This window comes from Caretta caretta, chromosome 2 (assembly GCF_965140235.1).
Source record: "Caretta caretta isolate rCarCar2 chromosome 2, rCarCar1.hap1, whole genome shotgun sequence".
Lineage (NCBI taxonomy): Eukaryota > Metazoa > Chordata > Testudines > Cheloniidae > Caretta > Caretta caretta.
Genome location: NC_134207.1, coordinates 100,539,192 through 100,554,692, shown reverse-complemented (window position 1 = coordinate 100,554,692; position 15,501 = coordinate 100,539,192). Strand labels below are relative to the sequence as shown.

Here is a 15,501-nt window from a genome sequence, read left to right as displayed (position 1 = left end):
TATCGAAGGCCTGCCAGTATGGTGTGAGAGATCACAGACACACACAGGGCTGGGCAGCAGAATTTGGCTTGCAGCCATAGTCTTTTGGCTTCTTTAACCTTCATAATATGTGGGAATGGTTTCAAACAGCAGCGCCCTCATTTCCCATACCAAGCACCCCTTGAGTTGGCCATTTAAAAGGAGGGGCTGATGTTTTTGGGCTCATGTGCAGCAGAAACCCAACTAAACCACTCCCACACACCCAATTCTCTGGGATGATCGTTTCACCCCTCCCCCACCACGTGGCTAACAGCGGGGATGATTTCTTTTCAGCCACAGGCAAACAGCCCAGCAGGAACGGCCATCTCTGAATGTCTCCTTAATAAAATTCCCCTATTTCAACCAGGTGACCATGAATGATATCACTCTCCTGACGATAAGACAGAGAGATAAAGAACGGTTGTTGCTTGAATGCCAGCAAACACCAGGACCATATGCTGCCATGCTTTGTTATGCAATGACAACTGGCCTGTGTGGTAAAGTGTCCTACCATGGAGGACGCAATAATGCTGCCCTCCCCAGAAACCTTTTGCAAAGGCTTTGGGAGTACCTCCAGGACAGCTTCATTCAGATGTCCCTGGAGGATTTCTGCTCCATCCCCAGACACGTTAACGGACTTTTCCAGTAGCTGTACTGGCCATGAATGCATCCCAAGTCTATAGGGCAAATTAATTATTAAACATGCTTGCTTTTAAACCGTGTATTATATTTACAAAGGTACGCTCACCAGAGGTGCCTTCTCTGCCTTCAAGGTCCGGGTTGGGAAGGTATTGGCTCCAGGGTGATAAACAGTTCCTGGCTGTCAGGGAGAACAGTTTCATCTTCCTCCTCATCTTCCTTGTCCCCTAAATCCTCACCCCTGTTGTGTTAGACTCCCCCTTTTTAGGAGTCCATGTACAGGGGTGGGGCAGTGGTAGGGGCACCCCCTAGAATTGCATGCAGCTCATCATAGAAGCGTCTGGGGCTCTGACACAGAGAGGCCATTTGCCTCTTGGGTTTTTTGGTAGGCTTGCCTGAGCTCCTTAATTTTCACACGGCACTGCTGCTGGTCCCTGTTATAGCCTCTGTCTTTCATGCCCTTGGAGATTCCTTTCCCCCCACCCCCCAATATTTTGGCATTTTGTCTTTTGGAACAGAGTTCTGATAGCACGGATTCATCTCCCCATACAGCGATCAGATCCAGTACCTCCTGTTCGGTCCATGCTGGAGCTTTTTTGCAATTCTGGAACTCCATGGTCACCTCTGCGGATGAGATCTGCATGGTCGTGCCATGCTGGCCAAACAGGAAATGAAATTTAAAAGTCCCTGGGGCTTTTCCTGTCTACCTGGCTAGTGCATCTGAGTTGAGAGCGCTGTCCAGAGCGGTCACAATGGAGCACTCTGGGATAGCTTCCGGAGGCCAATACTGTCGAAGTGCATCCACGCTACCCCAAATTCGACCTGGTGAGGTCTATTTCAGTGCTAATGCCCTCGTCGGGGAGAAGTACAGAAATCAATTTTAAGAGCCCTTTAAGTAAACAAATGGCTTTTTCGTGTGGACGGGTGCAGGGTTAAATTGATCTAACGCTGCTAAATTCGACCTAAACTCGTAGTGTAGATGGGCGGTGAGTTATATACACTCATGGTGCCTGGGCTCAAGCAATATTCAGGGCATGGGAGCCCAGCTCCACTGGCATTTGGGGCCGGGTCTCTCCCCAGGCCCTGCCTGCTGCCTCCCCGCACCTCCCCTGAGTGTTCCCCTGGCCCCCACTTGCTGCCCCCGCTCACCTCCCCAGGCCTCAGAACCTGCAGCTCATGCTGACTCTGCTCCCCCAGCTCCCCTCATCAACTGCTGCCACAGGGTCCTAGTACCCCCCATTCAGTAATGGCAGGGCAGGCTGCCCTTCCGCCTTAGCCCTGAGCCTCTCCAACACCCCAGACAGAGCCCTTATCAACCCCGCACCCTAATCCTCTGCCCCAGGCCTGAGCCCCTTCCCACACCCCAAACCTCTCATCCACAGCCCTCACCCCTGCACCCCTCCTGCCCCCAAACTCCCTCCTAGAGCCTGCACCCTTCACCCCTCCTGCCCCATCCCAGAGCCTGCACCCCTCCTGCACCCTAATCCACAGCCCAAGGCCTGTACCCCAGACCTCCTCACCCCACCCAAACTCCATCCCAGAGCCTTAGGCAGGTGGGGGCGGACTTTGGGGGGGGCTGGGTTCTGGGTACCTCCAAAATTTCTACAAACCTGCCACCCGTGAGTGTAGACAAGGGCTAAGAGTCAGAGTAAAACATAATTCCTGTAAGCATTTAACAACAGGAAGTATGTTTCTTCCTACTCCTCTGAGCTGAATACGTAAAAAAAAACAAACAAAAAAAAAACCTGGCACTGTGACACCACACTGTATTGAATTAAAGGAATCGGACTCTTTTCTGGTAAATGGGTGGTGGCTGCAAGTCTTTAGATAAGTGTTTATATTTGGATAGGGAAGGTGAAAGAGGAGATATTTTAAACCTGAGTCATTTGGACCCCAATTAAAAATCCCCTTATATGTATTATCTCCTCATTTTCAATTCATTAATCTTTATAGGTGCCCATTTAATGTCTTAAAAAAACAAGAGCAGTCATAAATCTAGGGTAGAGCATGAAGTTTAACTTTCACTTTCTAAATTTCTGACACTCACGTGACTACCTTCAAGTGTCCATATAAAGCTAAGTGAAAGAACAGATCAAGCATTCCATGCTGTAACTTATGCTGTAACTTCATTTGCTCTCAGCTTTGCAAAGATGACAGATCCAGGAAAGACTTCAGCTGTCTCTTCAGGGTAAGCCATTGTTGCCAAACTGGCCATCATTATGAGGAGTGTTGTGAAAAAATTGAAATTCAATTTTTTTAAATGATTTTTTTTTAGTGAAAATATTCCAGTTCTAATTTACGTATTGTTTGCAAACTAATTGTCAGTTCATTAACATATAAAGCACTCTAATAAATGCTACGTGCAATTGTGATTACACTTAATGTTTTGTCGTTGCCTTCTCTCAATTTAATATTTTGTCTTGCGATATATTGCATGAGGAGTTCCAGTAGTATCCGTTATGGGATTGCAAGCTGGAAAAGAGAAAATCTTTCTCTTTAATTTTGCCGGTAGAAAATGTAGTAAATACTGTTGTTTTTTCCCCCCACACCTTGATATTTTCAACTGCTCTGGAAAGAAAATACATGTTTTGAGACGAATGGGCCATTTCTTGCTTTAGTGTGGGGGATAGGTATCATTCAGCTCTACTTACTGTATTTCTATGATTCGTGGTCACCTCTTTGTGATGCAACACATTAATTGCTATGGCTGTCCGTATTTCTATTTTAAACTTCTTTCTCTTGAGGTAAGAATAGTATCTGTCTACTGACTTTCAGGGATGAATTACAGGCAATTCTGCAATTTTACATAATGTCATGGAATGAGTCACCCGACTGCCAACTGGAGTGAAAGTCAGTCACTGGAAGATTTTCCCATTATAGGGCCAGGACTCTGAAATAATCAAAGTAGTGATGACTCCAAAGAAGCCATCCCAAGTTTTACACAGGACCCAGTCCGTGAAGGAGTAGACCAATGTGGGAAATAGTTTCAAGCTGGTACAGTAACTCCTCACTTAACGCTGTAGTTATGTTCCTGAAAAATGTGACTTTAAGCGAATCCAATTTCCCCATAAGAATTAATGTAAATAGGAGGGGTTAGTTTCCAGGGAAATTTTTTTCACCAGACAAACTATATTTTATTTATATATATATACACACACACAGTATAAGTTTTAAACAAACAATTTAATGCATTGCCCCTTTAAGTGTGCTGACCCAACTCTAAGTACATTGCCTTTAAAAAGATCAGGACGTTGAGACAGCAGCTGTGGTCTCTCTGCTCTATATGGAGAAGGGATAAGCGCGGGGCAGGAGTAGGGGAGAGGGGGACACCCTGACGTTAGCCCCCCTCTTTGCCCCTCCCCTGCAGAGCAAGCAGGAGGCTCTGGAGAGCAGCTCCAAAGCAGGGGGCAGGAGCAGCACATGGCAGTGGGGGGAGGGACAGCTGAACTGCTGGCAATTGATAGCCTGCTGGGTGGCTGCCGCACAGGAAACTTAGGGGAGCGGGGAGCTGATGTGGGAGGGGGGGCGGGCGGGGGCTGTCGGTACACCCTGGTTCCAAGCCCCCACCAGCTAGCTGCAATGGGCTGCTCTTCCTGCAAGCAGTGGACAAAGCTGGTGACTGCCAAAGACTTCTAAGGGAGCATTGCACAACTTTAAACAAGCATGTTCCCTCATTGATCAGCAATGTAAGGTTACCGGGATGACTTTAAGTGAGGAGTTTCAGAGTAACAGCCATGTTAGTCTGTATTCGCAAAAAGAAAAGGAGGACTTGTGGCACCTTAGAGACTAACCAATTTATTTGCGCATAAGCTTTCGTGAGCTACAGCTCACTTCATCGGATGCAAGTGAGGAGTTACTGTACCTAACAATGTCAGGTGTATCCAGTGAAGCGGCTTCTTCTTTCCCCTAATAGTACATCTTAGTGTATTAAAAGGTCCTTTCAGATACACCAGTAAAAATATCAACAGTTTGCCCAATCAGCTGGTTTGATTGATTACAAGCATAAGTATGGAAGTATGACAATTTTAGATGGAACCCATTATTCCAGTTTTATGTCACTAGAGTAAAAAAAAAACAAAACTTGTATATGATGAAGGAAGAACTATAATTTTGTTATAAGACTCCTTTTTGTAAAGGTTAGCTGGGCTACAAGTAGTTAACTTTTGGATGGAAGATGTTTCTGGTTTAGGAAGACTGAGAAAACAAATCCACAGAGATCTTTCATCTGTTTTTCCTTTGCCATAATTTTGGGATAAAGCGCAAAATACTGTAACGTAGTGTGAAGACACTAGACAGTTGGAAAACAATTTCAGAGGCCAAAGGTGCAATTCACAGGGATGATACTACATCACCTGCAATAATGCATTTTTGAAGAGAGCAGAGCAACAGCCGATTTCAGATATTCGGTTTTATGGTTGTGAATGCTAAGGGTGGCAATGGACACAAATACTTCAAGCAGTTTTGGATTGGTGTTTTTTTTTTGTTTTTTTTTACAATATTTGATTTCTAGAGGAATCATCAAAGACAAGGAAACTTTCCATTCCTGGTGAAGGAATGAATTTAGAACAGTGTCCAAGATTATCTCTTGGCAGATAAGAATGTGTCCATTCCTTACATATAACCTGTTGGTTCTGGGCAGCAGTGCATGGGTGCAGGATGTTGTGTACATTCATTGGATTGTGAAGAAATCAGAGTTTTATATGCTTGCTTTAGAAATTTCTTCCCCATTTATCTGATTTCTAGTTATGGGTCTCTTTTGTGGTAGCTATTAAGAATTCTCAGGGCCAGATCCTCCGCTGATGTCAATCAACATAACTCCATCAAAATTGATGGAGATTCAACTGGTGTAAATCAGTATATATCTAACCAACATAACTCCATTGATTAGGTGATCTACAGAAGCTGAGAATCTGGCCCCTATATACCAGTGGTTAATAATAGGTCATTGCTCCAAAACCACAGCTAAGACTTGGTGTTGTCACTTATCACAAATAGTTCCTCAGGGGTACAGGATGTTGATGTGGGGCAGTGATTAAATGTTTCTCTAGTCTCTCTGCATTCCTGTTCTGAGGCGTTCCTCATCTTCCACTTGATCATGTTGTCATAGATCTTTGCCACCCCAGCTCTCTCTCGATTTTTAGAGTACATCAGTGTTTTTTCTTTGAGGTCAGTGCCTGAAGAGAATTGTCCTGAAGGAAGCAGATTCTCCAGGATCACTGGCATTTTTTGTAACTCTGTAGCCTGCCACGGTGGTATTTTGGGGTAAGGGATTTTCAGAGGCAAAGCTCTTTCTGGACTTCTGCCTCTTGGGTGGTGGAATGTGACCATGCAGTGGATGTCTTAGATCATCACCTATTTTTTTGTGTGTGGTTTTTATTGATGGTATGCTGTCTCACTGATGATACAGTCCCAGTGAGGCAGTCCACTGACAGTGTGGGAGTCCATTTCATAGTCCCTGTGATGGTGCTACAGGACTGAGTTTAATATCAATTTTCTCTGCATGGCTTCTTTAAGCAGAAAACTTAAAGTAAATCCACTTTGGTTTCAGATGCAAAGAATACTCCAACATAATAGCTCTGAAAATCCACTACTCTGAAATCCAACATAATAGCACCATCTAGCTGTTATGTAGTGCTATTATGTTGGAGTATTCTTTGCATCTGAAACTAAAGTGGATTTACCCTTCAGTTTTCTATTCACGGTCAAACTGATTCAAGGATCCAATAAGGCTGCTGATGTGAAGAGGCTGTCTGTGGTTGAGACACTGCAGAGTTTTGAGCCGATGTCAGTGCCGTAGGTAGCTGATTTATTTTCAGTGCAGGCAGAAATTTGCAGTTGATATTTATGGAAATTCTGCTTTGAGTCCTGCAGGGCAAGACAGCCCTGGCAATAGTGGCTGGCAATCAGTTGGGGATGAATCCTCCAGAAAACTCAACACTTAAAACTTTTTAGATCAACCCACTAATTGATCATTAGTGAACGGTACTGGATGTTGCAACCTGAAGTCACCTGCAAATCCACTAGCCCTGACCAGGGCCAGATCCATCCCTGCACAGGCACCAGTGCAATGGACTGTGCTACTGTAACTTGCGCCCCTTTTGCAAAGGCCCTTGTGGGGCTTGGCAGGGACATAGACTTGCCAGTGGAACAGATCTTCCCCAGCAACACCTTCCCACCCCCAGTCTGCCTCCTCCCCCTGTACCCTGCACCTGCTGTGCCCAGCCTATGCTCAGGTTTGGAATAGAGCTGACAGTGCTAGTAGAGCTTTCTGTGCCGGGGTATTGCCCAACGGTGGGGGCCTTACACCTGCCCTAGGTTCCCTTGTGCTAGCCTCACTGGAGTAAAAGGGCCACAGGGCAGGGATAAATCAGGGCCCATTTTGTATTAATAATTTTTAAACATTAACGAGCCCGAATCCTCAGGTTTGATAAGAGCAGCCCAGCTCCCACTGACTCCTGGCTCTCAGGATCAGGCCCATTGTTACTAAACATCATGACTGATCTTTCTCTACAACCTTTCATCAGTGGGCCCCAAAGAAGTGAACAAACCACATCTGCAGGAACTGAGTTTCAGATCCCAGTGACATGCTGCCCGTTCTGTGGGAAGGCAGCCATTATACAGTGAACAGCAACATTTAAAACACCCCCCATTTCCTCCTCCTCTCAGGAAAAAAACAACCAACAGTTAGGACATAAATGCTTGGCCAGGATAAATAACTTTTTTTTCCACTTGAAACTTCAGGAGAAATTTAAGTGAATGGAATGTAACTATCTGATCTGAATTTGGCCAGAACCCTGCCTGGAGTTAACACCCTAATTTCTATAGCAGTTGCCATTGGATCTTTAATGACCACAAAGGGCAGGACCTCAGATTTGTCTGAAATATATCACCCCTAGTTGCATACTAGGGCATTGGTTCACTTGCTATGTAGTCTTTGTGTAGCCACTCAGATATCTAGCATGATCTGTAACACATTTGATTAAATCTCCTCAATATGACTAAAAACAAAAGCTTGATTTTAAGTCACACTATTACATTAAGATTTCATATATAAAAAGCCTCACTTGTTACAAATGACTAGATATTTAAAATATTTTCATCTTACTTAATATAATGAATGTACTAGTCCATACTTCAACTTTTTGGTTCACTTCTTGCATTTCATTAGGCTTGGGCAATGGTAATTTGCTTTTGTTTATAGTCTTATTCTTTTCAGTTTCACTTTGATCCTCATGAACACTGCTGCTGTGTTTGACCCTAAATAAAATACACTTATTTTTCTCACTGTTGCCAGCTCTCATGATAAAAATCATGAGGCTTTATTCTTCATAAAGCCTCAGCTTCTGGAGTCAGGTGATTATCTAAGAATCTCAGCTTCAATTTAAACAAAAGCACATTTCTAACCCTCACTGTTGTAGAGGAAAGCTTGCAAGCATGAAACATAAATGCTCAAAACCAAGAAGGCAAATAAAAACCCTGCATTTATTATTTTTTAAATCTTATAAGTTTTCGGAGCCTGAATCATGATTTTTGAAAGCTTGGGGTTGGCACTGCTGTTTCATTGATATAAAGAAATCGGGGTGGAATTCATTCATATTAAGGTTTGTAACCAAGCTCCTTTAAAAACATATTTAGCTTTTTTGGGGAAGGTGCAGCATATTGGGCCTACAAGAACTGGCAGTGTCCTCTGAAAGTTCAGTGTGAATTCACTGTGGAGATTCTTCTTTTGCAGGGATTTTCAAACAACTAAGCCCAAGACTGTGTCTGACCAGGGAAAAGGAGAACCTGAAGAGGAATATGGACCCCAGGTGAGTATTCCCTGCTGAGCTATAACTGACTATAAGCAGGACTGGACTTAAACTGTTTTGAATCTTTTGAGATGTGCTGCTAATGGCCATTCAAAGAAGATTTTGTCTATTGCTCCTGGGGGAATTGTGCCACTGCATAATGCAGAGTTAATGTTCTGCACAGACTTTAATTTTTCCCGCAGAATTGGCGCTGCTGGCTGCTGCTAGGGGCTGCTGGACCTAGCAGAACCCAGCCCTGCTTGGTCACATGTGCAACCAGGCCCTCTCTCTGCATGGTAGCTGCCAGAACCAGTGAGCTGTGTCCCACGGGGAGAGGCAGCAACACCTGGGAGCAGCAGGGAGGGGGCTGCTGCTTTCTGGGAGGGGAGACTGGGGTGGGGAGGACAGCTGGGCGGGGGTGTGATTCAAGCTATTCTGCGGGTGATCAAAACTTTAAATTGTGGTCCTCTTCTCTCCCTCCCCTTCCCCCTCTCCCCGCTTTCAGGAGGTATAGGTCATCTGCCCAGCGGGATAATAATGAAGCTGCTCAGAGCCTGCAACGGGGCTCTCAGTGGGAGGGGATATGGGTATCTGGCCCTGTGGCTGGGCTCTGGTGTGTGTGTGTGCAGGTGTCTGGTGTGGCGGGGACCCATGCAGCCCTCTCCAGCACACCCAAATACCCTCTTGCTGCGTGTGCACACACGTGCGCACATACACACACCCATCCAGCACTCCTGGCAGAATCCTTTACTTGGAAACTCGAAATATGGTAAACCCTACGGGGGTATGGCAAAAAAAGGAGAATTGACTTAAAAGACCAGGGGGGCAGAGTTTCCCCCCCAAGATGTGCCCAGCTGGCACACGTGACACAGCCAGACTGAGCCGCCCAACAAAAGCATAACCGAGAAACAGGAACGGTGTAGTCATAGGCATTTCTTTAACTCTCTACTCTTGGGACACTCTCTTTCACTGCCTGTGTTGTTACAGACATACTTGCTGACAGGTATTTTTAAGTTACCAAAAAATTGAAACTGGTGTGATTATATTGTGGTGTTTTGACACACAAAATATGCAAAATTTTTAATTTTGGGGGATTCTACCCCAAAGAGTCTATACCCAATTGGACTGGTATAATTACAATTCAAAATCAGTTTAGTTAAACTGGTACAAACCCCTGTATGGACATCCTTGAATCCATGTAATCATGGTTTACTTACCCCCACCCCGGTCTGTGAAGTGACAAGTAAATTATGGTACCATATAAAAACTCATTTCACTATTAAAACAAACAATATGACGCAGAGGCAACTTTTGATATTCATTGTGTTTTAATTGAATCTCACAAGATGTTTATCTCTGTCTCTATTATATTGACATCAGAATCGGTCAAAATCACCACAGCACCAACTCTGACTCCTGTTCCTACTTGTTCCGCTGTCTTGGTACAAAGCAGGAAGAAAGCTGGCTACTCTGAGACCACTACTAATTGATTTCAAATAGATTCTATAGTCCACTACCAATTCACCTTAAGTTTAGGTACCTATATTTGAAAATTTTGGCCAACATTTTATATAGTAAAGTTGATTATATGTAACCCACACACTTTCTGGGTGTGGTTCTTGGTTTCATCTAGTGGCACCAAGACCACTTAGAGAGAGTTAAATGAGTCTGCTCTATAGCCTTAGCAAACAGCCAGTTGGCTTTTAGCTCATGCGGTAGAAGCTCATGCACTAAGTTCCAGAGGTCCCCAGTTTGATCCCACCTGCTGATGACCAGGGTCTATCGGCATTTCATATACACATTATTATAAGCCACTATACAAACTGTAGCATAGCAAGGCAGTGGAGGTAGTAGCACTGAGACATACAGCTTCACTTTTCTAATGATGAGACTCCACATCCATGAAGAGAACAAGTCCTGAATACTCTGTTCCTTAATTAGCCTCCAATAGTATTAAATGTAATCTTGAATACATCACTTTCAGTTTAGCTGTGAAGTGTTCTCAAAGGTTGGGGTGCAGGAGGAAGCTAAAAAGGGAGGGGAAGCCAGTTTTTCCACCCCAGCATATGGGTACCTGTGGAAGAAGTGATAGTACAAGCGATTACTCAGTAGTTACATTAGAAAGAAACACCCTTGGTTCATTCAATAAAGCCAGCTGCCTTGCAGAGGTGAAGGAATTAGTAATGTCACAAGGTAGAATATTGCTGCTCATGAGCAATATGTGCAGATAATGAGCAGATCTGTATGTCTCAAAATATCTTCTTTGGTCCTCTTTTCCTCCCCCCTTGATTGTACATTGGCTTCAAAAGGACACAGTAGTTGGTGGAATATTAGCTCAGAGTTCTTATTCATATGTTACAGAAGGTATTTGTGTCCCATTGTGATTGACTCTGCTATGGTGGCCATCCTATTCTGATGTTTGCCTTTTAGCTCTTCAACACTTCAGCTGTTTGGAACAGATGATAGAACAAATATATATATATATATTTTTGTTCAAATGAAAATTTTTTTCCATTGATGCAGAATAGCCATCCATCTCCAAATATTTCAGATTTCCCCATGTATCCTTGTGAATTATTTGGAATTCATGCCATTTAGTGCTCAGGCTAGTTAGAACTCTACCAGAAGGTGAATACAGCCCAATGTACAATAACCATGAGGGATATAATAAGATTTACACCTGAATTACATCAACAAAATGTACTGTTGCATGGTGAATGGTTTTTGGTTGAAGAACAAGGGATATAGCTCTGTTAGAACAATCTGTAAGAATCTACTCAGCAGTTGAGGCCCATTGCTCAAGCTTGATATTATAGCTCCACTTTAATCCAAAATGTCATCTGTGTGGCCTCATAGATGTATGCAACCTCCTCCTATGGAAGTGAGTCCTCACTCCCCAAGAGCAACATATGGCTCTTCATTTTTATAGAGGCAAGCCTAGAACAAAGCAGTGTTTTTGTTTGTTGGTTTGTTTTTTAAATCATCAATGTCTTTGAGACCAAGGCTGGATTTTATAGTAACATAACTGAAGTTAATGGCCAAAGCTGATTTACCGTGGTCAGTTGCTCAGCTGACTTTGCAGTTTGAACATAGTGGGTGTGTTGATTTTTTGGATTGTAGAAGAGTTTAGAATCATGAACGGGAGTTAAATTAAAATCTTAACCACTACATAAAAGCACTGTGAAGAGCAGCTACTCCCCATTATCTTTTATTGGACTAACTTCTGTTGGTGAGAGAGACAAGCTTTTCAGGTGATACTGGGTTCCTCTCTCTGTAAGCTCAAACTTTTGTTTCAAACAGAAGTTAGTCCAATAAAATATTAACTCACCCACCTTGTGTCTCTAATAGCCTGGGACCAACATGGCTACAACAACACTGCATACTCCCTGTTATGTTGTTTTTTTTAACTAGTTTTTAGGAAAGGCGTGGAGTTTCAAAAGTAAAACCTTCAAAAGGGCTCTATCCTTTCCTTTGAATCCCACTGCTGTTTAATAGATTGTCCAGTGTTCCTTACTGCCAAACAGATGGTTGATGTCACAGGAGACATTTAAGCAGCAACTCTCAGGTAAATTCAAACAGTAGGCCAGCTGAATGATTGCAATTATCTTAGTATTTTGAGTTTAACATGTGAAGTCCCTCTTTGTGGAGGCCTTAATAATAAAGGGTTTCACTTCCATTTCCACTGCTGTTGATTCTTAGCAAATTAGCAACCGATTGTATAAACTGCAATCTTGTGATTCCACGTATGATTTATAGCCGGGCATCAAGTCAATAGCCATCAAAGGGGAAAGTTTAATCCAGCCTATAAATCAATTCCAAAGTCCTCTGTTGAAGCAAAACAGTCTGTTCTTTATTCTGATGAACTGCAGACGTATGCTAGCTCAGGCATATTACAGGAGTGGGAGCCTGGTAATTGTTGAAAATATGGAAAAACAGCATGCTAAAAGGGTAATCCTGTGTATTTCTAAACTCAAAATAGTATGCTCATCTATGTGTATATAAAACACAGAGACCAACTTCAGACATCTGATCTCTCTCTCTCTCAAACCAGATCCTTGACAGATTTAAATCAGTGTTGCTCCATTGATTTACACCAGCTGAGAATTTGGCCTTTTATTACTAAAATAAGTAGGAAGCAGGAATAGGCTATAACATACATGTTTAATAATGATGATCAAAGGATAGATACCTACCAGAGGAAAGCGATTCCATGGTGCAGCTTGCTTAAGAGACCAGTAGATGGCAATATCCCTTATCTTTATCAGAATTAGAAATACCTTGAATCAGTATATGCCAAGGAGTTTCTCAGTGTTATGGAGACCCTATTATCTAGCAATTTGTGTCTCCAAATATTGTCTCACTTCAAATTCCAGTTAGCATGAGGATAGAGAAGCAGGGTGGATAGATCTAGACAGAATGTCAAGATAAATTATTCAATTGCTCCCAAACTGAAACTACCATTTAAGAAACTATGAGCCAGATTCTCAGCTGGTGTAAATTGACATAACTCAGTTGAGGTCAATGTCTGTGCCTGTATTAGAACAAATGGCTAGCCGCACCCGCTAGTGTTAAATTTGCCAAGATTAGCTCGTTACAGCTTCTGAAATGTTTGTAGTTTGTCATATGAGAAGCGGTCATTTTTAGGACCCAGAATTATTTCTGATTGTGCTGCTTTGGAAACCACTGTGTAAACTGGGACTGGCCACGGAATCATCTAGAATCAGAAAGAAGTGGAGTTAACACATTGCTATCATCCTTCTTGTTTGGTATTCGGTCAAGGAGGGTGAGGCTGATGGCTGAAAGTTCCTGTTTTTGGTAACATATGCAGGAAGAAGGCATGTGGTGACCAGTTCTCCTTGTTGCCATATAATTCTCAATTTCATGTAACAGATTTTATTATTTGTTTGTGTTAAACAGTAGCACTGACAGGCCTCAGTCTGGGATTGGAGCCCCATTGTTTTGGGCCCTGTGTGTGCGCGCACACACACAATAAAAGACCATCCCTGCCCCAAAGAGCTTACCCTTCTTTTCGCATGTCAAGCTTTAGTTGACGAAAAAAAATTGCTCCTTGTTTACCTGCTTTTGAATATTGCTGATTGTTGGGTAGGTTCTCTTAAGAGTTTCTGATTTGGAGAAAGTTTGGCTTAAGTGATTCACCCAGAATCACGCAGGAACTTTGTGGCAGAGGCAGGGATAGAATCCAATCCTCCAGGGCAGCATTCAACTGCCTTAACCATGAGACTGTCCTTTCTCTTTCACTAAACACCTTCCAACGTCTGCAACAAATGAGACATGGATCCTACAGTCAGCCTTCTTCACTATCCATTCTTGATTTCATTTCCTGATTCAACCAGGCCCCATCTACTCTGGCTCCTCATCAGTTCTGTCATGTCTCACATCTTTCCAACTGGTTCTGAGTCTCTGGCCTAATCTATACTGAGTAGGTTGGCGTAACTACCGCGCTCAGGGGTGTGAAAAATCCATAGCCTTGAGTGGCAAAATTAAGCTAACCTATGTCCCCGTGTAGACAGTGCTAGGTTGATGGAAGAATCCTCCCATTACCATAGGTAGCGTTTAAACTGAAATGCTGTGCGGCGCTGCTGTAGCATTTTAAGTTTAGACAAGCCAGTCTCTCCTCCCCCCCAGCTCCCTATCCCCATCTGCACTTTCCTCCCTGCAGGTTCAGCTTTTCTCCCCTGTGTAATCAACTCTGATGGCTTCCTCCTCTATGCTGCCTGGGCCACGTAGGGGGGTCACTGAGAGCACAGGAGAGACAGGTTCCTTGTTCTCCGTTCTGGTGTCTGGAACTGGAGATGCAGCACAGCCCATGGCAGCCCAGAGCTGCAAGTTCAGAGGAAGTCCTGCTCCGTGCCAGGCTGCAGCATGCCCAGTGTAGACCGCATCGGCAGGGAATTGTAGCTGCTAAAATCTAAGCAGCATGCACAAACGGCAATATTTTTCAAGGGCTTATAACTTGGCCACACTCTGGCAGATTTTTGTGGGGATGGCAAATAGCACATACCTAACACACAGGCCTCCCGCAGCCAGATTTCTAGTTCCCTGCTCCCAAGCATGGGGATACTATAGCTTTTCAAAGAAAAGCTCATCTGAATTTTTTAACATGTTTTAGCCAAACAACATCTAGCCTTGTTCTCAGAGACAGCCAAACCATTTTGGCTGAAAATCTTTAAAAAAACAATTCAGTCTGAGGCAGACACTTGGCACGGGAAAACTGCAACCCGAACAGTTAACGTGTGGCAAAGTTATAAGCAACTGAAAACCAGGTCTTATAATGAGAAGTATCATGGAACTTTAATAATAGGAGCTGCTACCAGCCCCCCTCATAATAATAGTTCATATTGCAGCACATAATATAAAGTTATACTATTGACACTGGACTATAGATCATTTGTAAGTCCTTCACTCTGCTCCAAATCTTCATTGCAGCAATACCATTTGATTCGAAGTGGTTTTGTCCAGCAGCTGAAAGAAAAAGGGGAACAGCCTTACCCACACAAATTCCATGCAGATACGACACTTGCTGAATTCCTTGCCAAATTCAGCTTCCTCGGAAATGGAGAGCAACTTCCTGACAAACACTTATCTCTGGCAGGTTAGTACATGACAGGTTAGTAATTTCTAATTGCTCCCAAAGCCCCCATTTTATTTATTAGTTGTTCATATGGAAGGGTGAGTTGCAGTAGAGCATACATTTGAATGAGGTCCAATTACTTGGTCATATTGTGTGTCTTTTCAGATTATGTACTACTATACAACAAAAGTAAAACAAAATGTCATCTGCTCTGATTTCGGAGAGGACCACATGCTTTTTACTCTATTTCTCTAATGCTAATGTCCATTAAGCTATCTGGTTCTGGGCATCAAGCAGTCTCTGAGATAGCTTGGACTTAGCCTGTAAAAACCAGCATCTGAAAATCTCTGCAAATGGGTAGAGAGCCAGGGAACAACATAAACTTGGACATAGTATTTTTTTCCTTTTAAATAGAAGTTAAGTTTACTAAGTCTTTCATCCTTAAAGACCTGCTGTTACTGTTGA

At 43.3% G+C, this 15,501-nt stretch overlaps 1 protein-coding gene across 1 annotated transcript in view; it reads left to right on the top strand.

Moving 5' to 3' along the window:
* The first annotated feature begins 2,640 nt into the window (after positions 1-2,640).
* Positions 2,641-15,501, top strand: part of LOC125632253 (lysine--tRNA ligase) — a 35,828-nt gene continuing 22,967 nt past the window's right edge. Inside the window, exons 1-3 of the mRNA XM_048840111.2 lie at positions 2,641-2,845; positions 8,390-8,465; positions 14,892-15,057. Coding sequence (XP_048696068.1) covers positions 2,808-2,845; positions 8,390-8,465; positions 14,892-15,057 — 280 coding nt within the window. The 5' untranslated portion in view covers positions 2,641-2,807. The remainder of the gene's footprint in view (positions 2,846-8,389; positions 8,466-14,891; positions 15,058-15,501) is intronic.